Source organism: Microcaecilia unicolor, chromosome 4 (assembly GCF_901765095.1).
Source record: "Microcaecilia unicolor chromosome 4, aMicUni1.1, whole genome shotgun sequence".
Classification (NCBI taxonomy): domain Eukaryota; kingdom Metazoa; phylum Chordata; class Amphibia; order Gymnophiona; family Siphonopidae; genus Microcaecilia; species Microcaecilia unicolor.
Genome location: NC_044034.1, coordinates 353,568,542 through 353,590,106, shown reverse-complemented (window position 1 = coordinate 353,590,106; position 21,565 = coordinate 353,568,542). Strand labels below are relative to the sequence as shown.

The 21,565-nt window shown below is 45.9% G+C and overlaps 1 protein-coding gene across 1 annotated transcript in view; it reads right to left on the bottom strand.

Moving 5' to 3' along the window:
- Window positions 1-534: 534 nt before the first annotated feature.
- Window positions 535-21,565, bottom strand: part of SMPX (small muscle protein X-linked) — a 44,892-nt gene continuing 23,861 nt past the window's right edge. Inside the window, exons 4-5 of the mRNA XM_030199692.1 lie at window positions 19,826-19,982; window positions 535-832 (exon numbers count right to left, since the gene is read on the bottom strand). Of these exons, the coding sequence (XP_030055552.1) occupies window positions 19,839-19,982 (144 nt within the window). The 3' untranslated portion in view covers window positions 535-832; window positions 19,826-19,838. The remainder of the gene's footprint in view (window positions 833-19,825; window positions 19,983-21,565) is intronic.

Genomic DNA, 21,565 nt, shown 5'->3' with positions numbered 1-21,565 from the left:
AAGCTGTCCAAACCTTTTTTAAACTCTGCCAAGCTAACTGCCTTTACCACATTCTCCGGCAACAAATTCCAGAGTTTAATTACACATTGAGTGAAGAAACATTTTCTCCGATTCGTTTTAAATTTACTACTTTGTAGCTTCATTGCATGCCCCCTAGTCTTAGTATTTCTGGAAAGCATAAACAGACGCTTCACATCTACCCGTTCAGCTTCACTCATTATTTTATAGACGTCTATCATATCTCCCCTCAGCCACAGTGCTGCAGTGGTCTCTGAGGTATTCAGTGGCACTATCCATCTCAGGTGCCACCGAAAATCTGGGTATGCCCTTGTCAATGGGACTTGTCCAGATAGGAGCCTTTCCTCCTACCCAGATAAGTCCTGCTGAATTGCGAACCCAATGACATTGTGTAATTAGACAACCTTAAGCCACCTTCTACCACATTGCCACCAACACTGGCTTAGTTGTGAATTTCAAAAGCAAGGAAACTAATTTTAAATATTTGAAGAACAATTTTTTTCTGCTTCCGTTTTATGTTTTTTTGTAAAATGATTTATTTAATTTCTAGTCAATACACAAGAATATCCTATACACTCCTCTTTCCCCTGTATTTCAGGATCCCCCCACTCTGTTGCCATCCAGTCACCAACACTTTCTAAATTAAGAAATGCCCTAGGGCAGTAAGACAGACTTTGGTGTAAATCTGCAACTGAGAGGTTTGCTGGTGAAGTCTGTCCCTTCCCTTTGGAAGTTGAAAGTCTCTGTGTAAATATTTCCGTTGTTTGCTCTCTTCAGAATTCATTTGGTTTCTCCAGTTGTCCTCCTTTCAGACCTGCCAAAAGAAACCCAGAACAGAAATCTATCAATTCCAAGCACTTCAAATGGGAAGGACTGTAATCATTAATATACACCAGGAGCTGAGAGCTTTCAGGCACCCAGAGAGCTCATTTAGGTGGTAATGTGATAACGTATTTTCCACAAATAGAATATATTTTACACAAGGAAAATGGCTCAGACAATTCTGCAGCTAAACATGGGCATTCAAGTTAACAAAATCAGATGTACTCATATGCACTTTCCTGAGGGTGTAGTTCAGGGGCATAGCCAGATTTCGGCGGGAGGGGGGTCCAGAGCCCGAGGTGAGGGGGCACATTTTAGCCCCCCCCCGACGCTGCCGACCCCCCCCCCCCCCGCCATTGCCGAGCCCCCCTCCCACCGCTGCCGCCGCCACCACCAACTTTGACCCCCCCCACGACTCAACCCCCTCCCACCGCCAACCCTCCCCCGCCGTCTGCTACTTTTGCTGGCGGGGGACCCCAACCCCCGCCAGCCAAGGTCCTCTTCTTCCTTCATTCTGTTGCTGAGTCTGACAACCTGCACGTTGTACGTGCAGGACGTCAGACTCAGAAACAGAACGAAGGAAGAAGAGGACCTCGGCTGGCGGGGGTTGGGGTTCCCCGCCAGCAAAGGTAGCAGACGGCGACAGCGGGTTGACAGCGGGAGGGGGGGTCGAGAGGGTCGTCAGCAGGGGGGTCCAGGGCCAAATCTGCGGGGGCCCAGGCCCTCATGGCCCCATGTAGCTACGACCCTGGTGTAGTTTAGGCAAAGCTGGGGACCCCACCCTGTGGTGGAGGTGTAATGTATGCATGTATACATACATATTACATTTAGGGATAGTGTTGGGCAGACTTATACGGTCTGTGCCCTGAAGAGCACAGGTACAAATCAAAGTAGGGTATACACAAAAAGTAGCACATATGAGTTGTCTTGTTGGGCAGACTGGATGGACCGTACAGGTCTTTTTCTGCCGTCATCTACTATATGTTACTATGTTATAGGCACATTAACATTTTTAATGTGCGTTAACCTTGTACGTGCGTTAACTGTGTACGTGCCTACAATATCCCTATAGGCGCCTACATGGTGAGCACGCACGCTAATTGAAGGCACGTTAAAAACGCTAACACGCCTTAGTAAACAGAGCCCTTAATTCGGAAAAGGAAAAATGTGTTCACAATTATTTGTGCAATATTAGGGATTGGTCCGAGAGTCATTCTTAGAAATTTTACATAGGTGTTGTGTTATGGAATGACCCTCCTCCTCCTGAACAAGCCACAAAGCCAATTACTCTGTACTATAAAGGATCCAGATACTACAATGGAAAGTTCTTCATCCTGTGATCCCTTTGTTTTTCGGTAAACTCTTAGTTCAGGTGATCACCTGGAACACTAAAAAAACCCCTTTATAACAATGGCTCTCAAAGCAGTCCTATTGACTCCACAGTGGAGACCCAATAGAAACAAAATGATGTCATGCATTGTCATTGTGGATCTGCTGAAAACCCCATTGGCATGTAGGATTAGTGGATTAGGATTAAGGGGCACAGTTACTATAATTTATTTATTAGGATTTATTTACCGCCTTTTTGAAGGAATTCACTCAAGGCGGTGCACAGTAAGAATAAATCAAACATGAACAATAGGCAATTACAGCAGTAAAAATATTCAAATAACAATACAAAGTATGGAATAGTTCACTACTTACAAGGTCAACACAATATGAAATAGAACATTTTAATAGACAGTGTAGGGTATAAGCAAAGATGGAACATATAGATATGTAACAGAGTAAGAGAAAGTAAGACACCTAATTTAAAGAAAGTTGCACATGAGGTCAGAGATGGTTAAATATTATCATGTGCTCCATGCTTCTGACATCATATTCTTCTTCCTTCCCTTCCCTTCCCCTACTCCCTGTCCCTTTTCCCCCTCCCCGCTCCCATGCTTCTGATATATTCTGCTTCCTTTCCTTCCCCTACCCCCTGTCTCTTTTCCCCCTCCCTGCTCCTATGCTTTTGATATCATATGCTGCCTCCTTCCCTACCCCCTAAATCCCTCTTCTCCCTCTCCACTCCCCACTCCCATGCTTCTTATATAATGCTAGCAAGGTTTTGCTCCCCAACCCCCCCACCCCTTCGTCGTTGTGAAGCCACTGACGCCATTGCTCCGCCCTCGATGTGTGACGCCATTGCTCTGTCCTCGACGTCATCACGTTTGACGCGAGGGCGGAGCCCAGAGACTTGGTGATTTCGGTGGCTTCACCACCACGAACCCTTCATGAACGAAGTGACGTCAGTGGCTTGGCTTCAGTGACGTCAGTGTCTTCAGAACGTTGAGGGTGAGTTTTATTATATAGATTCTCCCTCCTTCCTCTTCTGTCCCTCTTCCCCTTTGTCTCCTGTGGTTCTTCTCCTCTTCCTCCCCCCCCCCCCTCCCCTTGTGGCTTCCTGTCCCTTTCTCCTCCCTTCTTTCAATGACTGTCTGTCTTTCTCCCTCCTCTCCCATGCTGTTCTGTCTCTCTCCTTTCTTTTACTTGCCTTTGGCCATCTTCTTTATCTCTCTCCATAGTCTCTGGCTTAGCTCTCCTGACCTTTCTGCTAGACTGCTTTTGTACTTTGTCAAGGTAATAAAAAGAAATAAATCAAAACAGAGAAAAGAAAATAAGATGACACCGTTTTTATCTTTTGATTAGCTTTCCGATCTGAAGAAGAAGGGTTACCTTCGAAAACTAATCAAAAGATATTTTCTTTTCTCTGTTTTGATTTATTTCTATTACCTTTAAAAGAGGACTAACACGGCAGCAAGACTCATTTTTGGCAAACCACGATTTGAATGCGCAACACCTCTTCGAAAAAAAACTTCACTGGCTCCCTATCCGAGAACGAATCAACTTCAAAGTCCACACATTAATCCACAAGATTATCCACAGTGAATCTCCGGGTTATATGCTCAATCTGATTGACCTTCCCTCCAGAAACATGTCTGAAACCTCGTGAACTTACCTCAATCTACATTACCCCAATTGCCAAAGACTCAAGTACAAAACCTATTATGGATCCAACTTCTCCTTCTTAGGCAGCCAACTCTGGAATGCCCTCCCCAGACCTATCCGATCAATCAGTGACTATCTACCCTTCCGGAAATCACTAAAAACCCATCTGTTCAAGCAAGCCTACTGAAATGACCCAAACTAATCCTATGAACCCATTTACCCAACACTTGCCCATCTCTACCTACCTATATCTTTTATTATTCTGCTATACTTAACTTATATTTTCTCTATCAAGTTTCTCTATCAATACTCTGTAATCCCTATTACATAGTAACATAGTAGATGACGGCAGAAAAAGACCTGCACGGCAGAAAAAGTCTGCCCAAGATAAACTCATGTGTATACCTTACCTTGATTTGTACCTGTCTTTTTCAGGGCACAGACCGTATAAGTCTGCCCAGCAGTATTCCCCGCCTCCCAACCACCAGTCCCGTCTCCCATCACCGGCTCTGGCACAGACCGTATAAGTCTGCCCTCCACTATCCTCGCCTCCCAACCACCAACCCCTCTTCCCCCCACCTGCTCTGCCACCCAATTTTAGCTAAGGTTCTGAGGATCCATTCCTTCTGCTATGTAAACCGCATTGAACCTGCTTTGAGTGGGAAAGCACGGGGTACAAATGTAATAATTAATAAATAAATACCACACCACTATACTTTGTCAAAAATGCACTGTACAGCAATCCCATATTCACAGATTTCTTTATGATCCTTATTGCCAACTTCAGGGGTCCTTTTACAAAGGTGCGCTGAAAAATGGTTTGCAGAAGTGTAGGCGTGGGTTTTGGGTGTGCGCCAATCCATTTTTCAGCACGCCTCTGTTTTTTTTTGCCGATGAGGCAAAATCAAAATTGCGGCGCGTCCATTTTGGGTCTCAGACCTTACCGCCAACCATTGACCTAGCGGTAAAGAATCTGGGTGGTAATGACCTACGCGGGTCAAATACCACTGGGCACGCGTCCATTATGCGCGTCCGAAAAGAAAAAATATTTTTCAGATGCGCGTATCGGATGCGCGCCAAAAATGAAATTACCGCAAGAGCCACACGGTAGTCGTGCGGTAACTCCATTTTGGCATGCGTTGGGCGCGCATAGACGTTTATGCGGCTTAGTAAAAGGGGACCTGAAAGTTTTAAACAAACCAGTGGTAAATTTGAATTTAAGGACTTCAGACAATAGTATTCACTGCTGTAATATTTCCCGCTAACTGCTAAATGTACCCTGTCAGGATGTCTAAATTTGCTCTCTACTTCTTATTACACTAATAATGTTGTCTTGTCCTTTGTTTGATTGATTACAAAAATCACAGCTGGGCTTGATTTAAATAACTGTTAGTTTCTCGGCCACAAAAGGGTTTGGGTTTTTTTTGGGGTGGCATGTTTTGGAGAGAAGAAGAGCAGAAATTTTCCTGTTGGATTAAGGGAGCAAGCCTAAGCACTCAGAGAGAAAAAAACAAGATCGATTTCCAAGAAAGGCAGCTGGCTGTGAGTGCAGGGTTCCAAGATCCAAGAGGCCTGCCATGAGGAATGAAATAGAAACTACAGCCACTGGCTCAAGACAGCTGAACAGAGAAACTGATCAAAACCCAGCCTGCTCCATTGCTCAAGTGAGGCTACTGTAATCCTCCAGCAACGTGCGCATGAATAGACAAATGGCCTAGTATGTTTACTCTTTCCAAAAATACTAGGACTAGAGGGCATGCAATGAAGATATGAAGTAGTAAATTTAAAACAATTCAGAGAAACTTTTTCTTCACTCAACTTGTATTTAAATTCTGGAATTCGTTGCCAGAGAATGTAGTAAAAGCGGTTAGCTTAGCGGGGTTTAAAAAAGGTTTGGCTGGCTTCCTAAAGGAAAAGTGCATAGACCATTATTAAAATGGACTTGGGGAAAATCCACTGTTTATTTCCAGGATAAGCCCTTACGCCAAGCCCCCTCCCTGCCCGTCTTCAAGTCTTTGCTTAAAGCCCACCTCTTCAATGCTGCGTTCGGCACCTAACCCTTACCGTTCAGTGAATCCAGACTGCCCCAATTTGACTGCCCCTATCGGACCGACCGTTCACTTGTCTATTAGATTGTAAGCTCTTTGAGCAGGGACTGTCTCTCTTTGTTAAATTGTACAGTGCTGCGTAACCCTAGTAGCGCTCTAGAAATGTTAAGTAATAGTAGTAATTATACTGTTCTGGGATCTTGCCAGGTACTTGTGACCTGGATTGGCCACTGTTGGAAACAGGATGCTGGGCTTGATGGATCTTTGGTCTTTCCCAGTATGGCAACACTTATGTACTTAGGATTCTGAATGGAATCTTGCTACTCTTTAGGGTTCTAAATGGAATGTTGCTATACACGTTGAAATTCTGCATGGAATCTTGTTATTCTTTAGAATTCTAGAATCTTGCTACTCTTTGGGGTTCTACATGGAATGTTACTATTGTTTGGGTTTCTGCCAGGTACTTGTGACCTGGATTGGCCACTGTTGGAAACAGGATGCTGGGCTTGATGGATCTTTGGTCTGTCCCAGTACGGCAACACTTATGTACTTATGTAGTAGTAGAGCTAGTGTTGTGGGGGGGGGGGGGGGGTGGAATTGCTCTGGGCCCCCATGCCTGCTTACAGCTGAAGGAGATGCAGTCTGCTGGTGGACTTTGGGACCCCCTTCCAAGTTTCTGCCAAGGGGCCCAGCATGTTTAATAGTGAACCTGGCTAGGAGGACAGCAGACAGAACATTTTGAATACATCGTTCTCCCTCTGTATCCATCAGTTTGAACCCTACATAAATGAGTCAGGGCCAGATATAACAAGTTTAACCCAGCTTGGTATGTTAAACAGACTCTGGGTTGGTTATTGGAGAAGTGTTACTACTTACTACTACTACTACTACTTATCATTCCTACAATGCTACTAGACGTAAGCAGCGCTGTACACTGGACATGAAGAGACAGTCCCTGCTCCACAGAGCTTACAATCTAATAAGGACAAACAGGACAAATAAGGGATAAGGACAAAGAGTAGCAAGATTCCGGAATCCTAAAGAGTAGCAAGATTCCATGCAGAATCCCCAAGAGTAGAGAGATTCCGGAATCCCAAAGAGAAGCAAGATTCTGACCAATACTACTACTACTTATCATTTCTATAGCGCAATTAACGTACGCAGCGCTGTACACTGGACATGAAAAGGCAGTCCCTGCTCGACAGTGCTTACAATATAATCAGGACAGATAAACAGGACAAATAAGGGATAAGGACAAAGAGTAGCAAGATTCCGAAATCCCAAAGAGTAGCAAGATTCTGTGCAGAATCCCAAAGAGTAGCAAGATTCCGGAATCCCAAAGAGTAGCAAGATTCCGAAATCCCAAAGAGTAGCAAGATTCCGGAATCCCAAAGAGTAGCAAGATTCCGAAATCCCAAAGAGTAGCAAGATTCCGGAATCCCAAAGAGTAGCAAGATTCTGACTAATACTACTACTACTTATCATGTCTATAGCGCTATTAGACGTACGCAGCGCTGTACACTGGCTATGAAGAGAAAGTCCCTGCTTGACAGCGCTTACAATCTAATTAGGACAGACAAACAGGACAAATAAGGGATAAGGGAATTACTAAGGTGGGAATGATAAAACATGGGTACTGAACAAGTGAGTTAGGAGTTAAAAGCATCATCAAAAAGGTGGGCTTTTAGCCTAGGTTTGAAGACGGGCAGAGATGGAGCTTGACCTACCGGCTCAGGAAGTCTATTCCAGGCATATGGTGCAGCAAAATAAAAGGAATGGAGTCTGGAGTTAGCGGTGGAGGAGAAGGGTGCAGATAAGAGAGATTTACCCAGTGAACGGTTGACAGCTTAGAGCTTCCAGACAGAGGAAGACCTTTAGTGAGGGACATATGACTGGTATGTGCCCTGAGAGTTATCATGCCTCTCCCTATTCCTTTCCAGTTTTAGCCTGCTACGCTGTCTGTGTGTCCACGTTGCTTTCTACCTAAAATGTATTTCCTTTCCCTATTCCAAGCTTGATTTCTATTTGTTAAACCGCTTAGGGGCTCTTTGTGCAATTGATTGTATATCAGGTAATCCTATATTCATCCTTCTGCTTTAGAACTGAGTAGATATCTGCTTGTTATTTCACAGTACTCCATACTGTGGTTTATCTAGATTTACCAGTGTATGAGGGAACAGACTATTTAAAACTCAAATCCTATTTTAGGCTGTGGATGGTCTGGTGTTTGTAGCATAATATTGTAACAGATGCTGGGGAGCAGAGATCTTTAGTAACCAAAACAAATAACAAAATAGCCACATTTCATTCAAGCCTCCCAAGGTGTAGGCAGTTTATGCTTTGCCTTTCTTTCTTTCTTTATTTATTATTTTGTGTGTTTCAAAACATGAAAGTAGTCTGAGTCCCATCTTTAAACCAGTTTTTAGAAAGAGAATATAAGCCTTTCCTGCTTGTCACCTCACATTGCTTTTTGGTACCTGCAGTGCTAAATTCCAGTGGAAAACAGAGGTAACATAGTAGATGACGGCAGAAAAAGACCTGCACGGTCCATCCAGTCTGCCCACAAGATAAATTCATATGTGTATGAATTTGTACCTGTCTTTTTCAGGGTACAGACCGTATAAGTCTGCCCTCCACTATCCTCGCCTCCCAACCACCAACCCCTCTTCCCCCACCTGCTCCGCCACCCAGTTTCGGCTAAGCTTCTCAGGATCCATTCCTTCTGCACAGGATTCCTTTATGTATATCCCAGAGGTGTAGCCAGCCCTTGATTTTATGGGGGGGGGAGGCACATTTTGCCCTGCCGCTCTCCGCCCCCACCGCAACCCACATACCTGGGCTGGTGGGGGACCCCAAGCCCCGCCGGAAGAAACTTTCCTGTGGCGATACTTGGCACTGCGCTGCCTGCCCTGCTTTTCCGCCCCAGAGCACATGCTTGGTTTTAGTGAAATTGAGCATGTGCCAGTTTCATTTAAAACCAAGCATGCGCACAAGGGAGAGGGAAGCAGGGCAGACAGCGCGGTGGCGAATAGGAAAGCTTCTGCTGGCGGGACGTGGGAGGAGCCAGTATTCACAGTGCACTGGTCCCCCTGACATGCCAGGACACCAACCGGGCACCCTAGGGGGCACTGCAGTGGACTTTAGAAAAAGCTCCCAGGTGCATAGCTCCCTTATCTTGTGTGCTGAGCCCCCCAACCCCCCCAACCCCACTCCCCACAACTGTACACCACTACATAGCCCTAAGGGGTGAAGGGGGGCACCTACATGTGGGTACAGTGGGTTTCGGGTGGGTTTTGAAGGGCTCACATTTACCAGCACAAGTGTAACAGGTAGGGGGGTGGATGGGCCTGGGGCTGCCTGCCTGACGTGCACTGCACCCACTAAAACTGCTCCAGGGACCTGCATACTGCTGTCATGGAGCTGGGTATGACATTTGAGGCTGGCAAAAAATATTTTTAACTTTTCTTTTGAGGGTGGGAGGGGGCACTGGGGGAGTAAGGGGAGGTCATCCCCAATTTCCTCCAGTGGTCATCTGGTCAGTTTGGGCACCTTTTTGAGGTTTGGTCGTGAAAAAAATGGACCAAGTAAAGTCGACCAAATGCTCGTCAGGGATGCCCTTCTTTTTTTCATTATCGGCCGAGGACACCCATCTCTTAAGCACGCCTGTCCCGCCTTCACTACGCCTCTGACATGCCCCCATGAACTTTGGTCATCCCCACGACAGACTGCAGTTGAGGGCGCCCAAAATTGGCTTTCGATTATGCCAATTTGGACGACCCTGAGAGGACGCCCATCTCCCGATTTGTGTCAGAAGATGGGCGCCCTTCTTTGTTGAAAATGCCCCTGCAAGGGATCCTTTTAGCAAACAGTTGTAAGAGTGACCTTAACATGCCTTTATGTGGGTCATTCCCGTGCGCTGAGGCCATTTTTACCACTGGGGTAAAATGGCCAATTTTCCTATTAATGGCCACGCACTAATTTTCCCATTAGCGTGGAGCCCCTACTGCCACCTACTATGTAGGTGGTAGGGACACATGTACTAAACCTGCCCTAATCATTTAGCACGTGGCAATATTCACGTGCTAATCAATTAGCGAAGAAAACACCCACTCTCTGTCCAGCACTACAAAATAAATTTCATTTTTTAGCATGTGGTTAGCATGTGCGCATCGTCAAATTACCGTGGGATGCCGCAGCGCACCCCATGGCAAAGCCATTTTTGCCACGGTAACCACGTGTTAGTGTTTACTGCAGTTTTTTTAAGGCAACCCCCAAATTTGGGCACGGATCCCAGATCTGCACACAAACTGAGAACATAAGAGCAGCCGTACTGGGCCAGACCAATGGTCTATCTAGCCCAGGATCCCGTTTTCCAAACAGTGGCCAAGCCAGGTCACCAGTACCTGGCAGAAACCTAAATCGTGGCAACATTCCATGTAGAACCCCAAAGAACAGCAAGATTCTGGAATCCTAAAGAGTGGCAAGATTCCATGCAGAATCTCAAAGAGTAGCAAATATTATTATTATTATTATTATTAATTAAATTTGTACCCCGCGCTTTCCCACACATAGCAGGTTCAATGTGGCTTACATAGCAAATAGAATTACAAAGTCTTGAAGGAGAATGTTACAAGTTGTAGTAAACATAGTAGTAGTGGGGTTTTGAGGATATGTAAATTGATCATGGAGTGGTAAACAAAGATAGGATGAGCAAAAGGAGAAGAGATTGGGAGGGGTAAGGAGTAGGAGGAAGGATGGAGAGGAAGAGATTGAGGAATGAGCATAAGGAGATTGTGAGACATGGTCAAAGGTATAATAATCGTCTGGGCAGGAATCATGCGGGTGGGTTTAAAAAGTATTCCATGTAGAACCCCAAAGAATAGCAAGATTCTGGAATCCTAAAGAGTGACAAGATTCCATGCAGAATCTCAGAGTAGCAACATTCCATACTACAAATCCCAGGGCAAGCAGTTGCTTCCCATGTCTGTCTCAATAGCAGACTATGGACTTTTCCTCCAGGAATTTGGCCAAACCTTTTTAAAACCCAGATACACTAACCACTGTTACTACATCCTCCGGTAAAGAGTTCCGGAGCTTAACTATTCGTTGAGTGAAAAAATATTTCCTCCTATTTGTGTTAAAAGTATTTCTATGTAACTTCCTTGAGTGTCCCCTAGTCTTTGTACATTTGGAATGAGTAAAAAATCGATTTACTTTTACTCGTTCTACACCACTCAGGATTTTGTAGACCTCAATCATATCTCCCCTCATCCGTCTCTTTTCCAAGCTGAAGAGCCCTAACCTCTTTAGCCTCATAAGTAGTTAATGAGCCATTAACAATTACTAATTGGTGTTAATTAGCACTCAGTTTGGTTTAGGAGTGGATCTGCCCTGCACCCTATTCTATTGCATGTACGGCTAAATTTTATAAAATTTATAAAATTTTATAAAATTATAAAACTCTATAGTTTCAACCATAATGCATTGCCCGACACAGGCCGTGTTTCGCCCACAAGGGGACTGCGTCAGGGGCGAGATGATGTAAATACTGAATTTCACCACCAAAACACTTTGTAGTGTATATAAGTCTTCAACACAAAAAAATTATTTCTGAAAATGATGAAGGCACCATCATGGAAAAAGCAGCACAATCGCTGCAGAGCAAACACAAATGCTCTCCAGGAGGTGGCAGCGTCCTCACAGCCATTGTGCAGGTTTCTTCCACTATGGTGCCTTCACCATTTTCAGCAATAATCTCTTTGTGTTGAAGACTTATATACATTACAAAGTTTTTTGGTGGTGAAGATGAGAATTTACATCATATAGGGCTTCTTTTGGGATCGCTTAGGAACAGGAAGAATTAGGGCTTACAGACTGGATGGGTCATATGGCCTTTATCTGCCGTCATGTTTCTATGTTTTACTAAGCAACGGTAAGCCCAACGCTATACAGGAAGTACTGCCAGGCTACTGCAGCAGCCTGATGGTACTTCTCACCCCTATTGCGCCGTCGCTTCCGATACTGCAAAAATGTATTTATTTTTGTAGCATCAGAGTGTACCCTGTGGTAATTACCGCTGGGTTAACGCAGGCTCAATGGGTGGCGGTAAGGGCTCCACCCCCCCCCCCCACCAACCCCCGAAATGGCCATGTGGCAAGTGCTTTACTTGCCACCTGGCCGTTTCTTGTAGGAAAGTGAGACTTCCCTTTTACCAGCTGCGGTAAAAGGGGGCCTCGGCGTGCATGTAAAACAAGCACCGCCAGCGCTGGCCCCCTTTTGCTGCAGCTTGGTTCATTAATTTATTTATTTATTACATTTGTATCCCGCCCTTTCCCGCTCATCGCAGGCTCAATGCGGCTTACATAGTAACAAGCAGGGGCGTATCTGGAATCCGGCGGTAGGGGGGGCCAGAGCCAGAGAGGGGGGGCACATTTTTGCCTCCCTCCCCCCCCCCCCGCCGCCGCCTCTCTCCACCCCCCTCCCTGCCGTCAACCCTCCCCCGCTGCTTACTTTTGCTGGCGGGGGGCCCCAACCCCCGCCAGCCGAGGTCCGACCCGCAGTCTTCATATTTCGTCTTCCTCCGTGGCCATGCTGCAAGGAAGTAACGCTGCAGTGCTGCTTCGTTGAATCCAGTTCGGAGTCTGACGTCGCAGCACGTTGTACGCGCGTACAACGTGCTGCGACGTCAGACTCCGAACTGCATTCAGCGAATTAGCACTGCAGCGTTACTTCCTTGCAGCATGGCCACGGAGGAAGATGAAATATGAAGACTGCGGGTCGGACCTCGGCTGGCGGGGGTTGGGGCCCCCCGCCAGCAAAAGTAAGCAGCTGGGGAGGGTTGACGGCGGGGAGGGGGGCCAGGGCGAAATCTGCGGGGGCCCAGGCCCCTGTGGCCCCACGCAGATACGCCCCTGGTAACAAGAGAATACAATCTGTAGTATCTGAATCAACAAAGGAGGTGTGTGGTAGGACAAATGAACAAGGGTAAATGGGATAAAAGAGGTATGAGAGAAAGGATAGGGATAGGTAAGGAAGTGGAGCGATGAAGAAGAGGTAGGGGAAGAGCATGGAGGGTAAGAAGATTGGTAGGAGGTAAATTCTAAGTCGTTGTTGTTAATGATAAGATGAACCGGTAAATGGATGGGTTGCTTATGTTTGCTTATGGTAGGTCAAGTTGTTCAGGTAAAGAGGCCCATAGCCCCTGACACAACCCCCTTGTGGGCAAAACATGGCCTGTGTCAGGCATTGCATTAGATTGAAACTCTGTAACAAAAATTTGTTTGTATCATCAACTACTGGTCTGCTCCGTTTGTTTCCACTTTGGAGTTTGCGGATCGGCTGCCTTGTTACTTCTTGGGACCGTCTAAATGTTATAGCACACAATTGAAAAGGGGGCGTGGCCATGGGAAGGGCACCAGCAGGTCAGGGGTGTTCCCAGAAATTAGGCTTCACTTTATAGAATAGGGTTATTTACGTACCCAACTGCTATTGGTTACGTGCCAGCATTTACACCAGGTTTCAGCAGGCTAAGTGCTCACGCCCAAAGTTAGGCGTGAAATCCGCGCTAAGCTCGTATTCTGCAAAGGGCACCGTCATTATGAAGAGGGCAGCTTCAAAGGCAGGAGTGAGTAGGCATTTTTCCTGCTTCTCTTGAGGTACAGGGATTGGGGTGCCACTAGACAGCAGGGTTTTTTGGGGAAAGGAGGGGAGGACGAGGGGAGGGAGGGGACTACTATAGAGATGGACCTAGGGTCCACTAGATCACCAGGGCATTTTATATCATTAAAGGAAAGGGGGGTTGGATCAGGAGGGGGGCCGGGGGCCAATAGATGACCAGGGCATTTTTTAAAAATAATGTTAGTGGAAAAGGGAGGGAGTCGAGTATGTGGGCCAGGGAATATGTTTGGGGGACGGAAAGAGGCATCGGGTTGATGTTTAGGGCACTTGTGTGTGTGTGTTTTTAAAGTCAACTTTTCTGTCAGCGCTTGAGCCAATCCCTACTCAGCCAATGACAGGAAAGATAAACCATAGATACCATGATTTTAACATGGCAGTAATTTGTACGCTCATGAGTTTGAGTATGCCATGACTATTTTTTTTTTGTGCTAGTTTTGCACAGTGCATTTTGTCTAGCAAAAAAGGTGCCGGTACTCAAATGCCAGGCCACCCTTCAGGGGTGGAGTGATCATTGAGGGACCCACCCTACAATAGCCAGGACCCCTGCAACCAGTCACAGAATCTATGACAAGGCAGAATTGGTATGTAGGGCCTGAGCTCTTTCATTAAAATACGAGAACCACGGGTCAAGTTTAGCAGACAGTGGAAAAGGTGCCGGTGCTCAGTACCCCCAAGTACCCCCTCAAAAAAAGCCCTGGTTTTGCAGTAGAAAAGGACTCTACCACAGACCTTTGAGCATCAGCCCCTGAAAGGCTCTTTCCCAGCTGCCAGCCATAGAGAGCGAGTGACTAGTATATTATTTCTTAATCCAAGTCACATTTTCAACATCAAGCAGTTTTCTTGCCCTTCCTCTTGGCCCCCCTCCCCTCCTTTTCCTGCCCTCTTACCACAAAGCGTAGTAATAATCTAGCTACCTCGACTAGTGAGGCTGTTTCCCAGATATCTGATTGCTGAGGTCCTGCTATCTTGCTGGACAGTATAAGCCACCCGCCAACCTGGCATATACCCAGTTAGTTTCTGGGGACGGGTGGCCTCTTGGTGCCACATCCTTCCATGTTGCTAGATCAGTGGGTCTCAACCGGTGTGTCGTTGGCGCGTCACCAAGAACTGGAAGGTGTGTCAAAAGCAAGCTTGTGCTTCCCTTGGTGTTGGCGCAAGTTGGGGAGAGTTGAGAACCAGGAAGTCAGGTACTTGAAATCTCCTTAACTGGTTCGCAGTTCTGCTGCCAGTGCCAGCCCTAACTGGAAATGTAGCAGCAGGGTCACCGAGAGGGGGGGCAAAATTCCCCCGGCCTCCAAGCAGCTGAAGGGGAAGACCACACGGCAGAAGGAAGAAGAGCAGCACAGGAGGACTGTTCTGCTGGCGGGGCCTTGGGATCCCCTCCAGCCAAGGTACCCAGGGCGGGCGGCAGCAGCGATCGGGGAGGGTGGGGCGGTGGATCCTGGGGGGGGGGGGGGCGGCGGTGGTGGCGATCCTAGGGGGGGGCCGGTGGCGATTCTGGGGGTGAGACCCAGCAGTGGTGATGATCTTGGGGGGGGGGGCTTGCGGCGTTACCCTGGGCCCACCTCCGTCTCTCGGCGGCCCTGTGTAGCAGGCCTCAAACTCCCCCCACCCCCAGCAGTCACCACTATTGAACCCTGTATTTCTCTTGCATCATTGTTAGCCACAATGAAATGATATATAGGGTTGGTTTTTTTTTTATTTGTTCGGCTGCTAATTGTGGTGCTCAGTGTATCACTCATGAGACGATTGCCTGTCAGGTGTGTCACCACAGAAGAAAGGTTGAGACCTGCTGTACTGGACTGAGCTTCTTTCATCTGCATTTTATTGCTGCTTATCATCTGGCAACAGAATACCTGGTTGCCGCCAACCTGTTAGCACTAACCCACTTGGGAAAGGCCAGTCGAAATCAAGATCAAACAAATCATTTGAAACAAAAAGCAACCATCAAGATACGTTAAGTAAATTCAGCAGCGCTGGAAATGCGACAAGCGGGAAAGCTAAAACCTGACTGTTTTCCGACGAAAGCGTGGTATGAGAGAAGGCGTTTTCCTGATCTGCCTTTAAACAGCATGGAGAGCGAAGGGGGCTGTAAAGAGATCAGCAGCCAGTGTCACTAATTCTATAATGAATAGACTTGTTAATTATTAGAAGCAGTATTTGTTTTCCACATCTTTCCTAGCACAAAAGATTTTCAGAAGAGGGAATAATGATGGAGGTGCCTCTTAAGAAATGTTCCTGAGGTCCCCACTGAAAAGCAGTGCTGAAGTGATCAGGACTCACTTCTCAAGCTTCAGAGCTTGAGGGAGCTGCAGAATGGAACGCTGGCGCCCTCTGCAGGAGCAAACGACAGTCTGCACTCATACTACAGGACTCCCCTCCTCTGCACAGTTTCTTCAGTTCAGATGATTTCTTAAACTAAAAAAAAATTGTACTACATCTGTGCCCCCAATCCTATGAATCAACTAAGGGGTCCTTTTACTAAGGTGTGCTGAAAAATGGCTTGCGGTAGTGTAGGCTCGGGTCTTGGTCGCGTGCCGATCCAGTTTTCAGCGCGCCTGTCAAAAAGGCCGTTTTTAAATTTTTGCCAAAAATGGACTTGTGGTAAAATCAAAATTGCCACATATCCATTTTGGGTCTGAGACTTTATTGCCAATCGTTGACATAGCGGTAAAGACTCACACGGTAACCGGGAGGTAATGATCTATGCGTGTCAAATGTCAGACGCGCGTCTCGAACGCACGCCGAAAATGAAATTACGGCAAGAGCCACGCGGTAGCCGGGCAGTAACTCCATTTTGGTGTGCGTTGGGCACGCATAGATGCTTATGCAGCTTAATTAAAATATTTATTGTAGGGCTGTACGTTAATTGCTGTTATCGCAGTGATTAATACATTGTTTATTAGCCATTAAAAACATTAATTGTGGCTAATAACATTTATTGCACATCTCCAGCAGGTTCTCCTCATCTGTCTACTCGCACAATCTCTCCCCGCTTCCCAAAGCACAATACACCACTTCCCTCCCTCAGCTCAGGGTTTTTTCCCATTCTCTTTCAGTCCCCCCCCCCCCCCCCCCCCCCCCACAAACACACAGTTACTTTTAAACTGGTCTTGCAGATATCCCAGCAATAGACATACACTGCTTGTGGCCTGCTCCAGAGCTTTTCTTCTGACTTGCCCATCCTCTCTGACGCAGTGCCGGGTCACACACTGGAGGAATACGGATAGAGAAATGCTGGACAATGACAGGTAGGAAAGGAGGAAGGGGGCAATTTTGGACCCAGTGGTGGATGGGAGGAAGAAAGAGATGCTGGACAACAAGAGAAGGGAAGGGAAGAAAGAGGGAGAATTGCTGGACAATACATTGGAGAGGAGGGAGGGAGGGGAGAGATGATGGATCTGGGGTGGGTGTGATACTGGACAACTGGAAGGAAAGAGGGAATAGAAAGGGAGCGATGCTGGACCATGGTGGGGGAGGGGGCAGGAAGGAAGAGAAATGGGACAGGGAGATGTTGGCATAGAGGGAGGGGAGGATAGGGGGTATCAGAAAGCAGAAAAAGAAGATGGAGAGAAAGAGGGGATACTCAGAAAAAGAGGGTACATAAGTATTGCCATACTGGGAAAGACCAAAGGTCCATCGAGCCCAGCATCCTGTTGCCAATCCAGGTCACAAATACCTGGCAAGATCCCAAAAATGTACAAAACATTTTATACTGCTTATCCCAGAAATAGTGGATTTTCCCCAAGTCCTTTTAATAACGGTCTATGGACTTTTCCTTTAGAAAGCCAGCCAAACCTTTTTTTAAACTCCGCTAAGCTAACCGCCTTTACCACATTCTCTGGCAACGAATTCCGGAGTATAATTACACGTTGAGTGGGAATATAGAAGTTGGGGTGGTGCATATGGAACAATAAACAAAGCAAAATAAGATGGAGCACCTTCGTGCAATGCCTTAAAGGCTAGAACTAATATCGTAGATTTGATGCTTTTAGTACAGGTATAACAAGATCCCATTTCCGTGCTGTACAAAGGAAATAAGCAGCTGTCTTCCGTAAAGTTTGAAGTCTAATTAATTATTTACCATATCTGTCAGCTCTCTCTTCTCCTAAATTAGGGGTCATTTTACTAAGCAACGGTAGGGCTAATGTGCAGGTAATGCACGCCAAATCGTCACTACCGCAGGGGTAGCACGAGCACTTCGGAATAATGCGCATAGTGCTAACCTATAAACCGTGTCTATAGTAAGATACAGTTTCAAAATTGGCGTATGCTGTTTCCTGCGGTATCCCTCTTATGTATATATTAAGAGTATACCTCCCAAAAATTAATTTTGGTTTAGATTGGTCTAAAATAAATTATTCCTAGTTTTCATGCATTTTTTTTGTGTTTGTTTCAACTCTTCATTTTGTTTGAGGCTTGCAGTGTATGTGCATTAATTCATAGGTATATGCGTGTGCCAGTGATTTGCACGCACCTTGAACTTTTAAGCACACAAATGAACTGCATGCTTACGAATGCACTCCATTAGCATTTCTCCTAGCCGGCTTTCTCCGTTCGTGGTTCTATTGCTTACTTGTCAGGTTGTATTGTAGATCTCCTTAATTTGTTTTCCCCATTTCTTACATTTTCACATTTATTTTGCAATCAAGAGCACACAACTAGCCTGAAAAGCTTGCTTCAGCTGTCTATTCTGTACTCATGCATGACCGTGACCTGGTTGAGGTTCTGTTGACGCTCAACACAATAGTTTGCCCTTGAACTCTACTGAAGCAGTCAGAGGGCATTTTATTTATTTTAAATTGTTTATACTGTATATCTAATTCTAAAGGACTTACAGTAAACATAGGAATAAAATTCAACATAAAACAGCAATAAAATAAAATCCAAAAATAAACAATAAAGGCACATCCATAAAAATAACACTATAAAAAAAATAAAAATACAGTGTAAAACCAAATGCATATAAAAAATCAACAACAAATCGCATGAATGGAAACAAAAAAACAAGGAAAACCTGAGGATTTATTCATTGTGAACTAGGCCTGCAAAATATGACTTTTCACTTAATTTTTTGCACTGAGCTCTTAGAAGTATACTTTCACTAACTTGCGGATTCCATGGTCTTTCTTGGTAAAACTTTACTAGGTCTTGTCATTACTTTTCTGCTATCTTCTTGAGAACTCCACACATCCTTCTGAAATATTTAGCCAGGATGCCACTTCTGGCACTGAAAGGTTTTGCCTTCTGCGCTATGGTGAAAGGTTTTGCTTCCTTTTGGCCTGTTGTATCATTATTCCATGAGTGGCATGCCCATCACATCTGAAACAGTCCTAAGGGGTCCTTTTACTAAGGTGCGCTGAAAAACTGCCTGTGATAGTGTAGACTCGGGTTTTGGGTGCGCGCGGATCCATTTTTCAGTGCACCTGCAAAAAATGCCTTTTTGTTATTTTTGCCTTTCTTGATTAGCTTTCGAAGGTTGCCCTTCTTCGTCAGATCGGAAATAAGCAAATGTGCTAGCTGACAGTGTATATAAGTGAAAACATTCAAGCATTACTATGACAGTCTGACAGGGTGGGAGGATGAGGGTGGGTAGGAGGTATGTATGGAGACATCAAAGCATATCATTGATATTCTAACAGGATGGGTGTGGATAGGTGAGGGGTGGGGTGATCAACAGAGAAATACAGTTGATCACCCCACCCTGTCAGACTGTCATAGTAATGCTTGAATGTTTTCACTTATATACACTGTCAGCTAGCACATTTGCTTATTTCCGATCTGACGAAGAAGGGCAACCTTCGAAAGCTAATCAAGAAATGTATTAAGTTATGTCCAATAAAAAAGGTATCATCTTATTTTCTTTTCCATGTTTTATTTTGTTTGATTTCTATTGATAACCTTAAGAGTGGACTAACACGGCTACCACACTCCTCTGTTATTTTTGCCAAAAGTGGACATGTGACAAAATAAAAATTGCCGCGCGTCCATTTTGGGTCTGAGACCTTACCGCCAGCCATTGACTTAGCGGTAAGGTCTCTCACGTTAACCATGCGGTAATTGCCTATGCGCGTCGAGTCGGAGTTACCGCCCGATTTTCACCGTGCGCCAGAAAACAAAATATATTCTCTGGCGCACGTAGTGGGCGTGCGTAAAAAATGAAATTACCGCATGGGCCGCATGGTAGCCGGGTGATAACTCTGAATTGGTGCACATTGGGCGTTGCGTAGGTGGAATACCTAAAGAAGTTATCTTATGTGTTCACCCACCTTTAAGTTGTCGCTATTGCTCTTCAGCTCTGGGAACAAATTTGAGTTCACTTCGTACGTTCTGAATCTCTGACAGGTTAATGGCCGGACCTGGGAGCTTCACGGCTCCAGGAAATGGTTTCTTCTCTTCTTCATCGGAAGCAGGAAGAGGAACTGTCTACAAAAGAAAAGTCTGTAAAAGGCTACCAGTGATAATACAAATGAAACCTTTGAGTGGAGGAGTGGCCTAGTGGTTAGGGTGGTGGACTTTGGTCCTGGGGAACTGAGGAACTGAGTTCAATTCCCATTTCAGGCATAGGCAGCTCCTTGTGACGCTGGGCAAGTCACTTAACCCTCCATTGCCCCAGGTACAAATAAGTACCTGTATACAATATGTAAGCCACATTGAGCCTACCATGAGTGGGAAAGCACAGGGTACAAATGTAACAAAAAATAAAAATAGCCTGGTCTGATTATCAAAACAACTAGGCACTACAGGAGATTTACCTTCATACCGTGGCTCTTTTTCAAGAGACACGCTTATTTTTTTTAAAAGAATCTCTTCATTTCCTAAGGCATTGGACTAATACATCTTGCACATCTCATAATTAAACCTTGACCCCTGAGGCAGGCGTTGTGCAACGCCGAAACACGGCCCGTGTCGGGTCATTTGTTATTAAAGGACTCCTGTTGTCTCAGTCTTGAAGGCCCAGTGTTGCTTTTTTTGTTTGTATACTTTCTGTGTATGCTGTATTACCCTCTCTGTTTGTTCTTCTTTATAAATTTACCCCATCAAACCTACAAAATTCATTGCTAAAAAGAAGCCATAAACATTTATGTCCACTCAGAAGCAGGTGTAAATGTTCACACATAAAGGAAACGGAAAGGGGACTTTGGATCATGGGTGTGACACGGGTGAAGCCCCTGCCCCTGCCATTCTCCACAACCCCCGCCCCCGTGATCCCACATACCTGACCTGGTGAGGGTCCCGAAGCCCAGCTAGCAGAAGCCCTCCTCCACCTGGAACCTGGCAGTTAGCAGCGCTTTTCCTGGGCCTGCTGATGTGCCGGCCACGTCTCCCACAAACGCCCAGTTTTTGTGAAACTGAGCGTGTGAAAGGGAGGCCCAAGCATGTGCAGGAAGTGGTCCTCCCTAGCACATACTCATTTTCACAAAAAACGAGCATGTGCGATGGGAGTGGCCTGGCACATCAGCAGCCCAGGAAAAGCACCGCTAACTGCCAGGCCAACCTAGCTTTGCACACAGTAGGGCTTCTGCTGGCAGAGCTTGGATTCCCCCCCCCCCCTTCAGCCAAAATGGCAGACACTGACAGCACCTCAATTTTGGGGGACCCTGAACTCAAACTGGCCCTCAAACTGGGGGGCCCAGCCCCCTCTCCCCCTGTACCTGGATAACTATCTGGATAAGTGAGGACAGCGCTAAATATCAGCATTATCCGGATAAGTTCTGGCAGCCACCTTCTACCCAAAACTGTTATCTGAGTATAGCCTGGCACAAACATCCAAATATGTATAGAATGTTTGTACGTTTGGGAAGCGCGCCAGGTGCCCTTGGCCTGGATTGGCCGCTGTCGTGGACAGGATGCTGGGCTCGATGGACCTTTGGTCTTTTCCCAGTGTGGCATTACTTATGACATGCCGCGGTCAGTATTTGAAATCGGTGTTGACTGTGTTGTTTAAATATTGGGGAAGAGGTGAGGGGGAATTCTTACAGTGCCTGATCTCAGAGGGTTTAGCTGAA